Source organism: Hippoglossus hippoglossus, chromosome 12, assembly GCF_009819705.1.
Source record: "Hippoglossus hippoglossus isolate fHipHip1 chromosome 12, fHipHip1.pri, whole genome shotgun sequence".
NCBI lineage: Eukaryota > Metazoa > Chordata > Actinopteri > Pleuronectiformes > Pleuronectidae > Hippoglossus > Hippoglossus hippoglossus.
The window spans coordinates 16738813-16759919 of record NC_047162.1 but is presented as its reverse complement, the minus strand read 5'-3'; the positions used below and the strand labels follow the sequence as shown (position 1 = coordinate 16759919).

Here is a 21107-nt window from a genome sequence, read left to right as displayed (position 1 = left end):
AGAACTTGTAGTTGGTAAAACAAACTCTTTAACACCTCACCTCTTTTTCACTGGGTGTATGTGGGTTTGACGTCACGAACGAAAATGGAGAAGCTCTCCCACCTCTTCGTTAGCAGGTATACACAGGTTTTGTAAATGCAGGTAAACCTACTAAAAAAAGGGCAATTGACTCTTTTCCCTTTGTCAGTTGAGGAGTTTGTTTCCCCCGGTGAGTCATTTCCATTCAACATCACAAATGCACCGGAAACTGAGCGGCTCTCTCACCTCAATGTCTTGCCAGGGTTGCATTTTGCACAATAAGGAGAAAAAAGAAACCCACTGTTGCATGCAACAATACAATAAGCACACAAACGTTCGTGGCTCCTTACGTGCCAACGCCTGGAAGTTCAATGCACGCCGGAAAAGCTGCAGCATCAGCGTCTAGACTGACAAACTAAAGACGAAATTATCGCTTTCACCCGGGTCTCATGTTTGCATCACTGCCTATCGGAGCCGGAGCCGATAAAAACCTGTGTCTACTGCAAAGTCGTTTGACCCGGGAGTGAAGGTCGATTGTTTCCATTCTCGTTACAGACAAAAGCCAGATGTTAGCGGGGTTTTCTGACCAGTGGAAAAGGAGCTTTTACCTGAAACCCTTTGAGTAGTTTCAAGGTTCAATAAGTCATCTCATTTTTCACCAGCTAACTGACAAGTGCAATATATCCAGGAAAGTTTGTCATCTTCACTGTGACATAAAAAAACAAGCAGGCAACTCAGTCAACATTGGAGTTTTGTAAAGAGCCATATTCCTCAACGATAAGGTTTTGTTGGTAAAACTCCATGTTGTTAAAAATTTTTGGGTGGTTTCATCAACTGAGTTTCTTCACATGTGACACCCAGAAAAAACCTTCACACCAGCTCATCCAGCTGTTTCCCCCATTTTCAGCATCACCAGGTCGGATGCGTGCACGCTCGGACAAAAATGGGCCACAGCGCCTGGTAGGTGGGCTGTTAGTGTGTATAGACCCCCTCATCAGGCACTGATCTGCCAAAAGTTGTTAGGGTTTGAAGGCTCGCGGAGCATCGGTGTGCGCCGCAGCATGTGGAGCATACTAATGAAGCAATAAAAAGTCACTGCGGGAGGGGTGAGGGCTGGGGGGTGATGGCACGTTGGAGGGGGGAGGCGGTGGGGAGCAGAGGATCGGAATCCGCTGACAGGAGGTGCGATAATTGAGATGTTGCGACCCCACATATTACCTGCATATTGGCCAAATTAGGAAGCAGGGAGTTTAAGGCCAGCAAGTGTGTGTGTGTGTGTGTGTGTGTGTGTGTGTGTGTGTGTGTGTGTGTGTAAAGTAGTACAGGGTCTGATATGTTTACTGGAACCAGACCAATTTTGATTTTTTAGGGGGCGAATATTAGGCAGCAAAACATTTCTGATACCGACAATTACATTTTTCTTAAATTGGCAATGATTCCTAAAATATCTTCATCAAATTCTTATGACAAAGAAATGTATGTCTTAATATTTTACAGGTTAACCACATTATAAATACAACACAAACACAACAAAATAACCTGAACTTGAATTAAGAAAATAAATATATTTTATTTTACGTAAATTGTAAATATAAATAAACTGCATTGTTTATACTTTTCATATTGGTAAACATAAATGCGAATATTATCAACCAAACAATATATTGGTCTGTGAGGGTTACATATCCTGTGAATAATAGAACAGACAATAGAAAGAGTTTGATGTTGCAGTGGAAATAAGATCCACAGTAAATTCTATAGGTTTTGATGTTGATCAGCACATGAGAAGAAATTCTGCCCTATGATGATAAACTGGATGAAAGCAGCAATATGGAAAAAACTGTAAATGATCAAACTGATGTTCAAAGCAAATGAAAACTTGTGCATGAAAGACTTTTATGTTTAGAAGTAAAACTTCTGCAACACTTTTTTTTTTTGCCTCACATCAATAATTTGAACATCATTTTACAAAGTGATGTCATCGGCATTGTGAAGATGAGTTAAACTGAATGATTCAGTCTATTCGCTGATCAGCAGCTATTTTCATTTCGTTTTCAAATGTTTCCATCTGCATTTTAAATTATTTTAAAATGAATGATGAAAATAAGAAAGCTGCCTCCCTAAAGAAGAATGAAAGTGCACGTTTGTGTTTGAGGCTGTGTGCGAGTCCTGAGTGACACTCACGATGGGACTCATGAATGTGAACTCGGCCTTTTCGACGCCCCCACCCCCCCCCCCCCACCTCCCCACATGGAGGACGAAGGCCAAGGGCCCAGCTCTCTCTGTGTACCCTCGCAGTGTAGAGGGTAGGGGTTGAACCTGGACCCTGTGCCCTCCTCCCATGGAGGTACAGGGGCCCAAGGGGAAGTCTCCACACTGTCCAGCAGCTTGTGCTCATCTCCCCGTGGCAGCTGTAAGGGACCCCCCTGCCCAATGTGAGCCCACCAACACACCATCACTCAGGGGGGGATCGACTTGACAGGTTAACATTGAACTATGACACCTTGCGGGGAAAACAACTGGTTTGGCTGCTGAGATGATGAGCAAAATGTGGAACAGAAAAAGAAGCTGCTTTACCTCAGTGAATCACAGAAATCAATATCAGCCGGGCTCTAGTTTCTGATAAAATATTTATTTTGTCAAACCTTCATTATAGGCAACTTAAAAGAACGATTTCTAGATTAAAGAAGAGACCGGTGTTGACTGTTGGAGGCAAACGGACAAAACAAACAGCGGTCACCCATCATCAAATCACAGGTCGTCACACACGCTGACAATCCAGGGATCCACCTCCACCCGAGGAACTTTTGTGGCTGTGTAACGTCATCATGAAACTTCCACCTTTGCTCCTGATGGACCAGAACCATAATTCACGCGGCAGCGAGGTCGTCATCCCCAAACTTTGTGTCGTTTCAGGGCACAACTGTGTCTCATGTTGGGAACTATAATTAAAGTTAACTAAAATATCAGCAAACATCACTAATTAAAGAAATTAAAACCATTTAAAGCCTGATCCCCTCCATCTCAGAGCTCTAATGGACTTCAGGGCTTAGCCCCACGGGGGTCAAAGGTCAGGGAAAGTGGGGTTGGCCTGAGTTTGAGGGAGCTGGCATTCCTCACGAGGTGCAGTTATGATGGATGGTCCTAGGTCCTCGTCCTCCGCCTCCCCACACCCCTCTCCATTGGCTCCTCGCTCACCTCTTTGCCTCTTGGCACTGTCCCTCCATCCCCTCTTATCCTCTGACCAGATGTGTTTGCTGAACTCTGTCAAGAATAATAAAACGCTGGGCTGCAAGGAGCGAGCACGCCGGGTCGACAGCGCGGGACGGGCGGGCTGGGCCCACGGTGCCTGGGCCGACAATTATGATACAGACTCCTATTAGTTTACTGTCAATTCTGGAGTTTAGACTATTGTCGCAATAAATAATTATGTTTTTGTGACTGTTTGATGACAAGACACTGAAAGTGAACAACTATAGTTTGGGGTGACTTTGCTCCTGAAGGTGGCGCAGTGGAAAAAACCTGGATCTTTCAAACAAATAGAAATGGAGCTTTACATCGACACAATTTAGAAAGTTGTGGAGGTTATATGTTCGTTGGTTTACGCAAAAACTTTTTTACAGATTTCAACGAAACTTAGGAGGGATGAGACCTGGGCCAAGAAAAGACCAATACAAATTTTGGGATGATCCAGACAAAGAGGCGGATCTATGTATTTTTCTATTATTCTCTTCCATGGGCCTTGATAAACAAAAATCGGACATATTTAGAGGACGGATATCTATGAGTCTGTGCGATTTGGTGCAGCTTGGTTGTATTTAAGGGGATGTTGGGCCTTGGCGGAGGTGTGTGTGCTGTATAGAAGATATATTTCATAGTCACATGACGTTTGGTTGACACTTCGATCCAAACATTATAGCACTAATGAATGCAAATACTTTCTGAGGTGTAAGTGGCCATGTGAGAATCCGTATGTGGGGAGTTAATGAGCTACAGGAGATCTTCACTGTCGGGTAAGACCGAGCTCAGGTGAATCACTTCTATTCTGGATCCAGACTCTACTCTGGAGTAGAACTAAACATGAGAGTAGCCATTTTACTGAATAATAAATACCACAGCACATACATTACAAGGCCAAAAGTATGTGGACATCCAAGCATTGAAGCCATGTATGGTTGTTGGACATCTCTCATTCCAAAACCATGATTCAGAGCAAACTTTCCTTGAGATGTTGGGACCTGGCTGCAAGGATTTCCTCCCCTTCAGCCGCAATAATTAGGTCCAGCACTGATATTAGAGGGCTACTGTCTGGGTCACTGTCTGCGGTCCAGTTTGTCCCAAAAGTCCTGAGTGGGGTTGAGGTCAGGGTGATAAAGTTCTTCCACACCAAACTGGGAAAAACATGTGAAAAACAAGGACGTATATGTCCTTCAAACTGTTGCCCCAGAGTTGGAAAAACACTATTGTCTTAATATCGTTGTTTTCTGTGTTCACATAATTGGAAGTACATGTCCTAAAGCCCTAGACTGTAAATAAACAAGGACGTTGACTCAGAGTCTGGAAAGGGAAGCCAATGTGCAAGTGCCAGTGGGTGAAGTCACAGTGAGAGTTGACACTTGCAGGATTTTGAGTCCATGACCACATCTTTTTGGCCATTTTGTGCAGACATGTCCCTCGTTAAAACATGGGACAATGGCTGCATCATCGTAATCACTCCTCAAGAAACAGGAGATTGTGTCATCTTGACAAACAGATCTTCAAAATAAGGCAACAAGTTCAAATCTGAATTCAGCACAATACAAAAGAAACTGCAAAACTGGCGTAAGAAAAGATTCATATCTCATGAACTTCTTTCTTTGCTGTATATTTTCTATTTGCACCGATATCCTCCAGACACGTCTTTAACAAGCAGAAGCCTGGTCACAAACCAGAACCACATAACAGTCACCCTGACATTTGCTCTCACCGTTTCCTCTGGTCATACAAGTCTCAGTCGACGGAGGAGCAGAGGAAATGTCAAACATTTCTCATCTGCTTTTTTAAAAGGCCAGTGTCCGTGGTAAGAGTCTGTAGATAGAGGAAGAAGAGGAAGGGAGAGGGATGAAGAGGATGGAGAAACTGCTTGGAGCTGTGATGAAGGCCTCCTGGGACGGAATCAAAACCTGCCTCTCCTGAAACCCTCTCACCACAGGCAGCCGGTGACCACTCACCCCCTCACCACCACCACCACCACCACCACCACAAAGCCGGCGTGGACGAGGAGTGATGGCAAAGATGGAGGCAGGCCGAGCACACTGATGGCTACAGTGATGATTTCCGTCTCACACACACACACACACACACTCACAGACACAAATGCCCCCACTCATCCTCTCTCCTCCTCCCACCTCCCCACGGCCCTGGGCCTGCAGGCAACACACACACACACACCTTCTACCTCACACACACACACACACACCATGGTTAGGCCTCCAATTAAATCAAAAGTGGTTTGTTTTTATTGGTCTTTTGCGCTGACAAGTGGGCTATCATTCTGACGGCTCTACCTGTCAGTGAGCAGCTGAAAATCCTCCGTTGACAATGCCCAATGCTTCCAATTAGAGGAGAATCAGACTCCTGCCGCGCTAGCCATCTTTCCAGCCCCCCCCTCCTCCCCCAGCCCACCTTCCCTCCCTCTTTTCTTCTGCACTCACTCCACGATCCTCCTCTACCATATTCCCCTCTTTCCCTCTCACTCTCCTCCGTAATATCTCCCTCCCTCCTCCCGTTTTCTCTCCAGGAGAAGGGGGTCTGTCTCTGCTGCAAATTACCGACACAAAACGAAGGTGGTGGCGGCGCTGGCGCTGGGAGCTGCCGGTCCAGGGCCCTGTCAGCATTAATGAGACGATGAAGGTTCATTTCGCCCGCATGCATGTGCTAAATTCTTTCTTGTGTGACAGCTGACTGGGAAATGTGAGTGTTAACCTTATAAAAGATTCAGCGGGTTCTCATTATTTTCTGTCAACTCCAGTACCTGATGGCGTTAAGGTGCATCATTTGCATCCCTGACTGGTCCGGGGTGCAGCACCAGCTCCAGAGCAAGAGCCTCTCTCTTTTTTTTTATATAAATGCTGTTTGTTTGTTGAGAGGAGTCGTCTTTTTACATACATCCCCCCTCGAAAGACACGCTTTACTCGATGTTCCAAAACGATAGAGGTGCCAAAGTTTATTCAAAGGCGACACACATTTTTACAAAACAAATCCAGACGTATATTTAACACGACGCTTCAAATGGGAGAGTAAATAAAGTGTAGCACAATGTTTTCTCTTCCCCCCCCCACTCACAAAAGGAGGAAGGCCCAGCAGGCATTATTAGCAGTGAAGCTTATGGACAGAATTCCAATAATGCACGTCCACAGATAGATTATTAACACTGACAGGTGAGTGTGGACCAGGAAGCTCCACCCGGTGCCAGTTTATCTTCTTTTACGTTTTATATTATTGATGCTTTTGCAAATATTTAAACACTGATCAGAATAAAGTGTTAATACAAATGTTGGGATTAAAATTAAAAACACCCAGAGGGAAAGAAACAGTCAACTCACTGTTAGTGAAGTGGCCCAAAGGAGCAAACTTTGTTTTTAATGAAAGTTAAATGTGTTTGATGTGGATCAATAAAGACGTATTATCTAAACTTCTGATTGAACAGAGACAGAGAGAAGTGAAGAGACCGAAACAGGCCAAGCAGGCAGCGACCATTTCCTGGAAACATTCCTGTTTCCTCCCTTTAACACGGATCAATAACATCCCCCCCTCACCATCAGTGTGTGTGTGTGTAAGAGAAAAGAAGGGAGAGTGTGTGTGTTACTACGGTAACAGTTGCACTGGCCCTCAAATTCAGACCACTTCCTGGAGAGGAGAGGAAGAGAAAACAAAATGGCTTGACCATAGGGACACTTTCCAAAATCAGCACCAGCATGAGCCAGATCATTAAAACACACACACACACACACACACACACACACACACACACAGAGTCTAACTGTACTGTTTTCTGCCAAAAAGACATTTCTCCTTTAAAGTATTTATAAACCAACCAAAGGCCTATGTTCTGAAATTGTTTTAGTAATTTTAACACACATGTAGAGAAGATATTATTATTGTATTATCAACAATGTTCATAAACAACTTAACATTTGAACTCAACAGTTTCAGCTTCTCAAATGTGTTTTATCTCATTCTTCTTAATCAAATATTTGGGGTTATTGTTCAAGATAAAAGTGATTTGGTTTCTTTACTAATGTTTTAAAGATCATATGATAATCAAAAAATAAATAAATCAAGTTAAGCTATAATGAAAATAACCTTTAGCTATAAAAGTAAATATTTAAAGTTAAATAGTCAATAGTCACAAATTAAAGTGTTTTTTTGTAGAAGAAACACTTTTAAATTAATGTTTGTATTTTTTCTAACTAAACAAGTGAGTTTATCTGAGAACAGAGATTTTAACAGATTTAATCTCATATCACCAACTTTGTTTTAAGACAGTTTGAGTTAAAACATTAAATAAAAATCAAATAAATGCGTATTTTGAACGAAACAACTCAGATGAGTGAACGCTTGTCTAAGTTTGAGGCCACGTGATGACGACAAAGAGGAAGAAGTCAGTTTAATCAGCTCATGATTTATTTACTAACATGACTGGGGCCTGTGGACGCGCAGGATAGAGAGGGAGACAAAAGAAAAACTGTGAGAGAAAGCATCAAACCACTGCTGCTTTTCATGCACCAGCAGAGGAGAAAGAAACAGCCAAGTCAGGGTGTGTGTGTGTGTGTGTGTGTGTGTGTGTGTGTGTGTGTGTGTGTGTGTGTGTGTGTGTGTGTGTGTGTGTGTGTGTGTGTGTGTTGCCTTATATCTGTGTTGTCCCCGCCTCACATGTGACAGCTTGCAGCCGTGATGGGACCCCATGGGAGCGGGGAGCGGATTCACTAACCTGCCGGTGTCTGAGAGACCGACGCGCGCCTCCAATCTGGTGGTCACATGGGGTGGAGGGAGGAAAAGGATGGAGGGAGTGGGGGGGGGGTGTCGCTGATGATGAGAGGGGGGTTAGTTAGATTATTAGGGGCTGTCGAGGCCGTCGTGAGGGGCAAACTGTGGAGCTGAAAGTGCACGCAGTGGCATTTCACGCGTGTTAAGGTGGAGAAAGAAGTGCGCACAATGGCAAATCACGCACCTTGAAGTTTTGCGTCACGCTTCTCAGACGGTTGTAAATAATTACCGGGGACTATTATGGGCGTTATTGTGCTTTAAATGATGAATGGTCCACTTTGGGTTTTTGTATATTTAATTGTATTTTTGTATCATATATTTGTTTTGTTTTGTTCGAAAAGCAGAGTTAAAACAAATATTTACAAGTGAACATATAGTGTGAATTTGTGGATTTTAAAGTTAAGCTTTTTGTCTCAAGTTGAGCCAACAGAAAAAATGTAAATAATGAAAATGTATTTAATAGAAAGAAATAAAAAATGTTAAAGTGAAATAGCCACAAACGTCTGAAATATTTTTTTTTAAAAAGCCTGTGACAAATAAAATTTACTCTACCATTAAAACACAAACTAATAAAATAAAATAAACCCAGAAACAATAAAAGTAATAATAAAAATAATTGAATCTCGATGCATTTCTTGTATCAAAAACAAACAATAATAAAACACACAATCAGATGAAGTAATAAAAAAAAAAAAACTCAGGTTAAAAACGTGTGATAAGAATAATAACAATAAAATCTAAAAGGCTGAGGAAGAGAGTGTAGAGAAGCTGTGGAGGTGGGAGAAGGAACCGAGTCGAAGAGAAGGGAGTCGAGAAGAAAAACGCTGGAGCCGCCGCACATAATAACCCCATTATAAGCCTCATCAATGATGTAATGAAAGCAAACAGTGTGAAAATTGCCTGTAAACAGTTGGATCTGAGTCTCCTGATGAATTCAGTGTCTCTTTTATCAAAGTGGAGGATGAGCCAGGCAGGGAGAGAGGAGGGGGTGAGGCGAGGAGGGAGGGGGGGGGGGGGGGGGGGGGGGGGAGTGAGGGGGCGTGTAGGGAGGTCCACTTCCAGCTCCCCCTCAGCCAATGAAGGCTTGTCACAGGGGACTCACGTGGACGAGGCGCTCTTAAAACCTAGCTCCTGACTTTTTCCTCAAGTTCAATTTTTTGGGATTCCCTCCCACCCCATCACACCTCGTCCCTTTTACTTGCCAGTTGTGACTGTTTAACCCACTTTACCTCCTTTTTCTGCGGCGAGCAACGCATCCTCCTCCTCTTCTTCTCCTTCCTCCTCCTCTGCTGCTGCTGCAGCTCCCGGACTCTTCTCTTCTCTCCTCTCTCCTCCTGTCTCTCTCTCTGCCTCCTGGCTTGTTTCTTCCCTTTAAAAAAGGTTTTTTTCTGTTGTTGTTCTTTAAAGAACGCGAACAGTTTTCCAGTGTGGACACATGACGAGCTGATCTCCGCGTCTTCCTCCGCAGCCCTGACGCGCGTGTACCTGTCCATGGTGCTGAGCGCGCACCGGCTGCTCCAACGTCCCCAGAAAACGCTCCTTCCTCCTGCGGCTTCTTTCTCCTGCTCTGCACGGAGACATCGTTCCAGCAGCTGCCGGCTGAGGTTTGTGAATCCAGATCCGACGGAGTTGATCCTGAAGGAGGCAAAGAATCGATTGTGACTCCGGCATCGATTCCAGGAGGACTCGTCTTTTTTTTTTGTTGAAGAAGACTTGACCAAAAAGCAGAAAATCGGACGCATGGTCGATTTTTCCAACGCAACTTAGACTGGAGATATTTTCTCTGTGAAGGAACTGGACACAGCGGATGAATTCATTTTAATTGTAGTGTGTTGTAAAAAATATTTTCCCTGGTGCTGGGAGGGGGAGTGTTTCTCCTCTGCTGGATCAACTGAGACTAAAACAACCACTACACCTCCTCCCTGAAATAAAACTTGTCCTGAATACCAAATGGTAGTTTGAGGAGGCCGCGATCGAGACAATGGAGTCGTCCGCCAACGGGTCCAGTTTTGGGATCGACTCGCTGCTGTCCCACAGGCCGGGAAGTCCGGTGTCCAAAGGGGACAGCCTGGTCGGGGAGTGCCGCTCGCCCCTGGAGTTCAGCCCGAGGTCGGACGTGGAGAGCGGCTGCTCGTCGCCTCCGTCGCCGAGGAGGGAGTGCATGGACGAGGTGGCCCAGAGGCAAGGTCACGGCGTGGGCCTGCCGCCGCACCTGCAGCACGCGCAGATCTCTGCGGGGTCGCAGCAGAGGACCGTGACCTCGTCGTTCCTCATCAGAGACATTCTCGCGGACTGTAAGCCTCTGGCCGCCTGCGCGCCCTACTCCAGCAATGGACTGCCGACCCAGGAGGCGGGGAGGCTGGCCTCGAAGATAGCGGACGACTTTATGGAGAAAATCCACAGCAACTCGTCGTCAGACAGTGAATATAAAGGTAAGGACAGAAAAGGCTCAGACACAGTGAAGGAGCCGCTCTGCTCTGGAGAGGAGAGTAGAGGTGAAGCTGATTGGGCATTTTGGTTTTTATACTGGACCCATGTAGAAAAAGGCAAATTATTTAAAATCATATACAAGTTGTGTTACTTCTCCCTTTTATATGTTTGGTATTTGTATCCCTACATTTTGATCTGCTGCACATCTTCTGTTTGTTTGCTCTTTGTGCATCTTTGACCACCTTTAAATATATATTTTTAATTTTGTAAAATTACTGATTAAAAATATAGACAAGATAGAATAAAATAAAATAAAAAAGGGACTAATTTTAAATTTGATGTGCAATCAAGAAAACAAGGAGTTGGGCATTAAGTCTAAAGATACATTTAATTTCTATTAAACACAAACTGCCAAATACAAAATAAATCAGAATCTATTATATAAATACATATGTGTGTAAATATAATTTTAGTTTGACAGGTAATGATGAAAATTTAAAAAAGAGATAAGTATAAATAAATTGATTTAAAAAGTGTAGCTTAATTTTTAATGGTGTTTTAGGTGTTTTATATAATAGAAAAAAAAATCTACAAATGAAAATTAGCAAGTCAACTTTTTAAAATAAATTATGAAAAATCGTGAAACACAATAACACCAGATATCTCCTCAATAATTTGACAATATAAAGTATCAGGCAGCCGGAAACCATCAATAAGCAAAGATCTCCCCGCTCCCCTGCTGCATCACGGTCTCGAAAACAAGCGACCTCTCCCCAGCACGATAACTAATGGGTTTATTATTATAATTCTTGCTATTAATTAAGTTATTGTATTTAAAAGTGACGCAGTTCTTCGAGCTTGTGGCAGCAGCAGAGCAGCCAGAGAGCATCTGTTGATGTGTGGGAGGAGAGGGGGAGATGACAGGGTCGCCTCCAGATAAATACCATCAAGGGCCTCTCTGTTTCCAATCATGTCAGCCATAACACACATGTCACCTCCATTGACAGTTTAATGAAGCGCTGCAAGAAACAAGACGAACGCTGTGGGCTACAATGGAAAAAATACTGAATAAAAGTAAAATCTCATTTAACAGCAATATGTAAAAAAAAATAACATGTTTAATGACATATAGAATTTCTAAATTATAATATTATTATTCGGTGTCTTTTATTGTTATTTCACTTTTCTCGTCAGTTATCGATACGGCCCCCCCTCGTCATCAATTTCCTCAACCAGCTCCGTGCGTGTGCGTACGCGCGCTCCCGTGCGTCACGGCGCGGATGGAGATGCTCATCGACGCGCTGATTGACGGAAGGAGCCGCGGGGCCCCGCGGAGCCTCTGTACGGTGGCTTTGATTTCCACGAATCCGCCTCCGATAATATTTCGGGGATTTGATGCAATTTGTCCCCGGCGCTAATCAGATTTGTAAGCGCGCACACACGCACACACACGGCCGCGGTTCCCACTCATTTCCACGGTCCTGTGAAGTTCCTGCGGTCGCGGTTGAAAGGCTCGTCCTTCCCTTGTGGCTCAATTAGGCGGATTATTGTGCTGCTCGGGACGACTCAACTATTCAACTACCAGGATCTCTCGCCTCGCTCGTTCCTCTCGTCCTCCCCTCTCTCTCCCCCTTTCTCTCCCCTTTCTTTTTTTTATTCTGAGAGAATTGAAGGAGTGTATATATCAATGCTCGCCCCTGACATGACAACACGCGGGGAGAAGAACAAAGAGTGACGGGAGGAGATATCAGATTGGAAGTGTGAATATTGGAGGAGCTTTTCATAACAATTTAAGAGCAAATCAAATAGCTGCACATCGCCTATAGGCACCGTCTCCAGCGCACTGGTTCACTCTCTGCACATATTCACCTCCTCTTCTAATCTAAAGCAACATGCTGAGGAATATATCATATATTTGCTGTTCCAACACTGAATTGTTTTTGCCATTTTCTTCATCATCAAACAAAATGTGCACTGGTAAAATAACCAAACCTTTGAAACCAAAATAAAATAGACTGAAAAATTAAGTATATTTCAAGTAGTTTCCTCCACTTTCTTACACTTGCATGTAAAAACAAATTATGCAACATAACAGGGGTTTTATTATATATTTTGGGAGAAGTAACACTCTTGAATTTGACCCTGTTCTAGCTCATCTTACACAGGACATGCTGCTCAAAGTATTTTTCAAATAGATGTTTAGTTATTAATTTTCAGCTTTGCCTTGATCCAACTACAGTTCATTTCATATTTTACCATTTCCTCCTGACTACAAACCCTCTTTATTAAAGTGAGCAGCTTCCTTCAGATGGGAAGCTACAGGGCCACGACTGGTTTTAATCCATTTTGAATCCAGGTTATTATAATAGTTGTCTGCAGTATTCAAAGGTTATGATGCTGCAGCTGCACTGATTTATATCTGCGGTCGTGTGTGGAGGTGACACGTCCACACAAGAGGTTGTTCTCAACACTATCAGGGGCCTTAATCCGTCTAACTCCTGTTCCTTTATGTTTTGTGTCATCTTCTCGGCTCCTCCAGTGAAAGAGGAGGGGGACAGGGAGATCTCCAGCAGCAGAGACAGCTCTCAGGTGCGGATGAAGAAGCCCAGGAAGGCCCGCACGGCCTTCACCGACCACCAGCTGGCGCAGCTGGAGCGCAGCTTCGAGCGGCAGAAGTACCTGAGCGTCCAGGACCGCATGGAGCTGGCGGCCTCCCTCAACCTCACGGACACACAAGTCAAGACCTGGTACCAGAACCGGAGGTAAAGACCCTGCTGCAGGTCCTCCAGGGGGGGAGGAGGGGGAGGGTAAACTGGGGACGCCATGTTTCCATGTCACCGTCACTCTAAAAGGTGGATTAAGTTCACTGAGGCTGCAGATGAGTCACCGCCACAAACCAACATTCATTAGTAATTAATCTGCCGTTTGTTCTCGGTTAAATCGATCAATCAGTTGGTCCATAAGAGGTCACATCGGTTTCCAAGAGCCCGGAGGAAATTTAGAGCAACACCTGTTATAGTCAGCTTTATTAATTGAATGTATAAATAATATAGTTTGTGATAAATCTTCAGTCAATTGGTGGTTTGATTTTACATAGAAATAAACGCATCAAGTACATTTACAGGAGTAGCTATTAATTGACAGCTGATTAATTGATCTGATATCTAAATGTTGCCAAAGCTCCCAAGGGATTAGTGTTTTTATTTCCTTAAGATAACTTTATTTATATATTTGTTTATTCATAAAGACAAATCAAATCCTACAGGGATTTTCTTTCCAATTCGTTTGTGACTGCTGAGTTTATTTCTTCCATTTTCCTGCGAAATCATTACTTTTATTCTCATGATTTATCAGATTAAAAGTCATGTGTTTCTACAATTACCCTGCAAACCGAGGTGTCAACTGTTTTTTTCTGTAAATAAATAAACCTCCATGCAGCAGTAAGAGAAACCGTCCTCGTCTGTGTAAAAACATGTTTTCTGCAGTTTTCACTTGAATTAGCTTCAGCATTTATTCGTCTGCAGCCTCGACTCTCAAGCAGCTAAATGACATAAATAAATATAAAAACAACACTTTGGAGTATGAATAATGCATCGTTGCATGTGTGCATATCAATAATTCAAACAAACCACTATATCTACTCAATTATCTTTATTATGAATTATTCACCTGCATGGAGTGCATACTGGCAATCTAGCAGATATGCTTGGGTGTGAATACAAGTGGCAGGTTGGAGATTTTGGTGATTTAAGAAAAAACAGATGTAGCCCTGACTTGTAATTGGACCCCAGGTAAACAGATGGGAGTTGTTTTTAGTGTAGTTAATTCAGATTTATAGATAAACACGTTCTTTCCTCTCTTCCAGGACGAAGTGGAAGAGGCAGACAGCGGTGGGACTCGAGCTGTTGGCGGAGGCTGGAAACTACTCCGCCCTGCAGAGGATGTTCCCGTCCCCGTACTTCTACCCGCAGAGCCTGATGTCCAACCTGGACCCCGGGGCGGCCCTCTACCTGTACAGGGGCCCCACGGCGCCGCCGCCGGCCCTGCAGAGACCCCTGGTGCCGCGGATCCTGCTGCACGGCCTAGGCGGAGGCAGCGAGCCGCCGCCTCCGCCTCCTCTGCCCCCCATGTCCGGCGTGCTTTCCCGGCCACCTCAGCAGCGGTGAGCCGGCAACCTGAGCACGAGCTCTGCCTTGGTTCTCGGCAGCTCGGGACTCATCCGAAGAAATAAAAAAACAAAGACACGAAAAAGATTTACACAAGACGAGAACTAGAAGAACTGATCCGCCTTTCTAAAGGAAACGATAAGAGGCTGAACCCTGTGGACGGAGCATCGGGACTGACACGCAAACTGTCCACGAGGGAGGATTCTTTTCTCTCGTTCCTTTGTTTTTGAATTTTATTTATAACTTATTTATTTTTCATTATGAATCAAAGTATCTAAGTTATGTATTTATTTCAACTTTCAGTATTGTCTACGGTGTTTTTCCCAACATATGAAATGTTGGTGGCACTTTGACCTAAGGTTCAAAGCTGACTATTATTAGTATTATTGGTATTATTATTATTTTTATGTGGACGTTCATGGCGAACGCTGAAATCTTCCATGACATTTGAATAAGCTGTAGTCAGGTGATCCAAAGCAACAATGACTTCGTCTTTCTTTGTAAATTCCTCATTTGTTTTTCTTTAACTGTCATAAAACTGTAAATAAGAATATTTTGCATTTTATTCGAAAGAGACTGGTTTTAAAAGGAGACTTCTTTTATTTTTTTTGTTTTTTTTTAAGTGCGTCTTTTTTCAGACCACGGTGATCCAGTTTAACATAATGGGCTAGATTAGCCACCAGAAACTATACAAGCGAAGGAGTCAGAATAAAAAATAATAATGATGATAATAAATAACTAAATACGCATTGTCTGAGGGAGAGGATGGACTTTCCTGCCTGGAGCCACACAAAGAAAGAAATATATAAAGTCTTCTTCTTGTCCTTAGTTGAAGTTTTAGTAAAAAGGAGTACAAATGTCAAGTCATTTATAAAAAAAAAGAAAAAAGAGAAGTAGTTTTATTCCCTCAGTGGGGTAAATGGGGGGGAGCGACCACCTCAGTGATGTTTTTATTTTTTCGATACACAAACCGATTGGACTCGTCCAGGTGGAGCTGCCTGTTGATTTGATGTATTTGAACAGACGTTGTGCATTATGTTATTTCATATGACGCCGTGATAACCCCCCCTAACTGTTAATATCTCCTTTGGTGAAAAAACATGTATATTGCAGATATCAAACTTGTGGAGTGGTTCTCGTATATTTCCTGGATCGTTTTTATTTTTTATTTTGATTTCATTTTTGATTTCCTCTATAGCTTCCCTCCCAAAAAAAAACCTCTCCCCGGATTTCGTGAAATTATCTTTTTATTTGGAGAATTTCACAGCAAAGGTTGGACGGAAAAAAGGGTGGGGGGGGGGGGGGGGGGGATTTGATGTAAAAGAGAATTACTTTTATAAATGTGGAAATAAAAGTCTTTCATTTAAGCACGTGGCCGATGAGTATATATATAAAGATATATTATAGAGTCAGGAGGAATCAACACGTGGAGGGAAGCTGGTGGGGGATCACTCCACTTTAAACCTACCCGAGGTGGAAGAAGTACACAATACTAATCAAGTGAAAGCAACAAATGCACAAACGGCTGCAGTTGTGATGCTTAAAATATTCAATTTTGTCGAGATTTATTGATGCATCTTTTCAGAGGCTGCAGTTTGGGGTTGTGTCAGGTTCTACTGTTATTTTAGCCACATAATAACATGCATAATACACACAAATCATAGCACAGTTAGATTAAGTCTTAAATAGATATATTACATACAAATGTTTAACTTGATCTTGAAGCAAAAAGCTAAATTATTTATTTAAAAATGTAGAATTTAGATTTATGTCTGACCAAATTTAGACTTGAATAAATCGTAATTTCTATCAAATACACGAATATAAACATATTCCTGATGGGTTTCTTGCCTGTCCACTGTATATACTATATTTATTGTTATTATAAAGTCATAGGATAGTGATGGGGGTGACGTTTTAATTTCATTTTTCTGGAGGCAGGATTCTTTAAAGAATGAATCTTCCTGAGTGAGTGAGTCTGAACACCAGTCTGTCAAACGACTTCTCCTCTGTTTGCTTTCGAGTCGCTGATTGAATTCGCCTCATGTTGAGATGAGGAGAGTTAATAAGTCATCAGGTGCTTTAACATCCGTCTTCTTAACCTTTTCAAAATAAGATCTCCAACCGCCAACTCGGGCGTCTTAACACGTTAATGTCACTCTGTGTTAATTACTAAGAATACGGGACGTTTATTAGGTTTTATTAAAGCAGGAACAGCTTTGATTGAAAGGTACATGTTTGCCCTGGAATTGATTGCAAAGCGCGGGGCTGACTCCCTCCTTCTCTCTTCCGCACAGAAACAGACACACGTTCAAAAGTGCAATCACAGATCAATTCCAGCTAAAGTCTTTAAAGAAGAGCCAACAAAGCTGAAGTCCAAAATGGAGCCCCTCTCCTCTCCACTGTCCACTCCCCCTCACCCCCCTCCACCCTCCTGTCCTGACCTCACCGTTCCCACTTTCCTAAATTAACAGCACCAACTCCGACTCGTTTTCCATAAACAATGCAGGGGATGAAATATTAATGTTATGTGCGCAATTGTTTAAGTGCCCTAAATGATCCCATTTGGAAATTGATTGTTTCCACCCTTCTTTTCCTTGAGGGTGCTGGATGTGCGCTCCGGTGCCAAACGGCTCCAACAGCTGCTGACCGGGCTGGAGATGACTGCAGACCGGGGATCAGCGTGGGGACAGCTGGTCAGCGGCTCCACCAGCAGCCCCCCCATCCCTCCTCCATACAAATTTCAACCAGCCACTGGCCTCGTCCCGCACCTCCACCCCCGAGGAGCCCGCGTGGACTCAAAGTTATCCGGCCGTGGCGCGTTGGGGGTTACAGGAGTTCAGGCTGACGGACAAGACTTGGCGTGTAGGATGTTAACGATTAGACAAAAGACTTTAATAGGTTTTAATTGAAAGTCGATAATGGGTTTGATAGCCAGCTCCCCCTGCTGTCACCCACGCATGGCACCTGTTATCCGGGGCCTCCACTTAGTGGCTGACCACGCCGTGACACATCAGACTGACGGCCTGGTAACTGCCGCATTTATGATGCGTAAAATTGCATTAAAAATACAGTGGGGCTGTGAATGGGGAAAGTGAAAAGAGGGGAAAAGTGGGGAGATGGGAAAAAAATTAATCTGAACACTTTCAACAACTCGTCAAAAGATCATTATAGTCCCATCACGAGGATCCGTGACCGATTCGGATAACGACGACCCTCCTCACGAGAAGGGGGTTATTCTTGCAAAGTGCACAGCTGATTATATGAGGAAAAGCCCCCGTGTGTCTTGTTGGATGGCTCGGAGTTTTTTTTTTTTGCCTCCTTTTGCTTTTTGCATGTGAAAGGCTGGTGGTAAATCCCCCGGCTCTCACCGTGGATTGTCCCCGGCTCAGGGTTAATGAAGTGCGGATGGAGTCTCGTTGAGCTCCCGACAGACAAAAAAAAGGCTTAGACTCAGGAGGATCAGTGACTCTGCTTAATCCCGTGGACTCCTAATAATCATAATAATCATAATAATTCAAAAGAGAGAAAAGAAAAATAAACAAAATAAACAAGCTTGTGATGAAATTAAGAGTGAATCAAAGCCTCATTTGCATTGTGCTGCTGGTGTGAGAGCTTTTTATTTTGCGCTTTCATTTGGACCAAATGAGGCAAATCTTCAACTCGCGTTAAGATGCTTGCAACACACATGGCAGCGTTTTGTTTAAAAAAAAAAAAAAAATCCGCGGGGGAGGATAAAAAATAGATCAATTAAAAATGTTCAAGAAACGCGCGTGGCCTATTTTGCGGTTTCATCCTCTCCCCAATAACAATGGCCATAAACGAAAAAGGAACTAATTTTCCAGTTTCGTGCGCAAAAAGCGAAACGCAGCTTAATACAGGGGGGGCAATTATTATCTGCTGTTAGTCGAGAGAAGGAATTACATCCCTTTATTCCCACAGGCCTGTAGCCTCGACACACCGCATGTATGTGGGGCATCTTGGAATAACCTTTTGAAGCCTTAATAGCGCACAGACGCGTTACAAAGCAGAGCAAAGGCTCTTTATTACACACAGACCCTCATGTGTAATACTCCAAACAACGTGTTTGACTGTGGCTCTCTTAAAAGGGGAAGTTTTTTTCTTCTTGCAACATCCACACACACACACACAAAAGGGCTTGTTATCTCTTTAAGAGGACGATAACAGTTTGAAAAATAAAACACAGAAAGGGATTTAAGTGCTTTTTAAAATAATGAGAAAAAACACAGAACTAGGCCCATGTCTCTCTCATGCATGATGCTTCAGTCTAAATGTAAATAAAGAGGCTATTGGATTTTCAGTTTTAAGTAGGACACATTTGGAACGACCCCAACAAAGTCATCACTTCCCCCAAATATATATTTCCCAAATCTAAAATGAAAATGCCACCTAACCTTATTCACGGGGCCACGTTTTTATGCTCCAATAGAGAGGAGGTGAAGAGAGGAGGCTAACATTAAAATGAATCTGACTCAGCAATGAGCAGGGACATTTAGAGGGATGAAGAAAGGCTACATGATGAAGTATCAGTGAGTGGAGAATGGGGGAGACAGTGTGAGGAGTAAAAAGGAGCAGCAGCAGCAGCCTGATGGTGGTTAAGAGATCCCCTCCTTGCCTGGAGGTACAGGGGGGGCCGTGAGGAGGAATGAAAGCCTGGCAGAGTGGAGTGGAGTGGAGGAGAAAGAGGGGTAAAGATAACCCCACTAATCATTTCCCCGATACGACGGCGGAGAACTACAAACTTGGGTCAGGGGTGCGGGAATTGACAGCCCAATCTCAGCAAATAATGAAAGCTTTCCTGCCGGATCAGAAGGAGGGTTAGGGAGGAAAGAGGAGAGGAGAGTGGGATGAGAGGAGGAAGACACAGGGAGGAAAAGAGGTGGAGCTGCTGCCTCATGCACAACCACACACAACCCCCCCACACACACACACACACACACACACACACACACACACACACACACACACACACACACACACACACACACACACACACACACACACACACACACACACACACACACACACACACACACACACACACAGAGGAATCCTCTTTATTCTGTCCTGGACTGCAGAGAATGGTGAAGTTGACTGACTGACATTAGCATATACTGCATGAGACAGCAGGTACAGGTTCTAGCTAACACTGCATCGAGCCATAATGGCAGGATGGAAGAAAGTGGACACATTAATCCAATGCAGTTACATCATGTGCTATCATTGAAAAAGCTAAAAAGTAATTAAATAGGCCTAAAGGCAATTTTAACCATCTTTAATTACACACTGAGACCAATGAGGAAATGTAGAGTTAAACGTTTTTTTATTAAAAAATTTATATCAGTGCAAATTCAGTACTGAAATCAATAATGTGTTGCATGTCTCATACTGAGTAAAACAATGTAAGCCAAATTTGAAAAGTAAAGTATCACGAATGCCTCAGTGTTTAATTTAGGGTTAACTTTGCCTACATGAACTCATATTTCAATTAGAATATACAACATCAACAAGATAACAATGATCTTTTTGTACTTTAATTGGCCTGTTTGGTGCAGAGGACAGTTTCCAGTCAGTGTCCAAAACGTCCTGAAGTTCAAATCCGAACCCTGCATATACATCGATATACAGAAAACCTGACTTGGCTTCTGCATTTATTTAAAAATGTGTTTATTTTTTATTAATTCAATACAATATATGTGGTTGTTTCGGATTTGTGTTTTTCTGTATAGTTATTTATAATCAAGTTTATGGTTAAACTGTAAAATATCCAGCCTCACCTCAGTTATTTCTTTGTCATGAGGGATCAATAACAACATCCAAGGAATATTTTTTGTATATTAATATCAATACCGGCAGATTCAAATGTTCTAGTAAATATGTATTTTTAAAGTGCAATGAAAATCCAAAATGAAATTAAGATTTATTTTTTACAACTCATTCATTACCAAAGTAATTCCTGATTTCTTCCTGATATGATGTGAATCCACTTTTCCCAGGGAGCGGTGGAAGCCGTGTAGCTCGCAGCAGGAGGCCGGTGTAAGCCACATTACTGGCACAAAGAGATTATTCAATCAATATCTTGTTGTGTAACGGCAGGCTCCGCCGCACGCCACGCTGCTCTCTCTCAGCAGTCGCTTCGACCAGACAACATAAAAAAAATAAAAAAACACACACACACCCTGAGGCCCCTGACCCCCACCGGCAAACCGGCCCTGGAAACGCCTCTGGGACCAGGCGACAACATGAAGCGATGAGTAAATCTCACACTGATCCATGACTTCCACACAAAGACGTTCAAGGAAACGGCAAAGACGGCGATACACTCCCAACATTAAGCAGTAGTGTTATTCGGATTCAGTGAGAATACAAAGTTATTCATGACAAAGTAAATTCAGCAGAAACACTGACTGGAGAACAGCCCTCCTGCGTTGAGACAGACTGACG

The 21107-nt window shown here is 43.2% G+C and overlaps 1 protein-coding gene and 1 long non-coding RNA gene across 2 annotated transcripts in view; one reads left to right on the top strand and one right to left on the bottom strand.

The window, feature by feature from the left end:
- Positions 1-3964: 3964 nt before the first annotated feature.
- Positions 3965-21107, bottom strand: part of LOC117771743 — a 37633-nt gene continuing 20490 nt past the window's right edge. Inside the window, exons 2-3 of the long non-coding RNA XR_004615637.1 lie at positions 4985-5085; positions 3965-4081 (exon numbers count right to left, since the gene is read on the bottom strand). This is a non-coding gene — a long non-coding RNA (uncharacterized LOC117771743). The remainder of the gene's footprint in view (positions 4082-4984; positions 5086-21107) is intronic.
- Positions 9190-16009, top strand: barhl1b (BarH-like homeobox 1b). The gene is made up of 3 exons (XM_034602461.1): positions 9190-10478; positions 13016-13238; positions 14342-16009. The coding sequence occupies exons 1-3, from the start codon at positions 10028-10030 to the stop codon at positions 14640-14642; spliced, it is 975 nt and encodes a 324-aa protein (XP_034458352.1). The 5' UTR covers positions 9190-10027; the 3' UTR covers positions 14643-16009.

Excerpts from the sequence above, each read along its gene's own strand:
- barhl1b (XM_034602461.1), top strand. The coding sequence starts at position 10,028 with ATGGAGTCGTCCGCCAACGGGTCCAGTTTTGGGATCGACTCGCTGCTG. Across the intron at positions 10,479-13,015 it reads GTCAGACAGTGAATATAAAG|TGAAAGAGGAGGGGGACAGG; the intron begins GTAAGGACAGAA and ends CGGCTCCTCCAG. Across the intron at positions 13,239-14,341 it reads ACCTGGTACCAGAACCGGAG|GACGAAGTGGAAGAGGCAGA; the intron begins GTAAAGACCCTG and ends CCTCTCTTCCAG.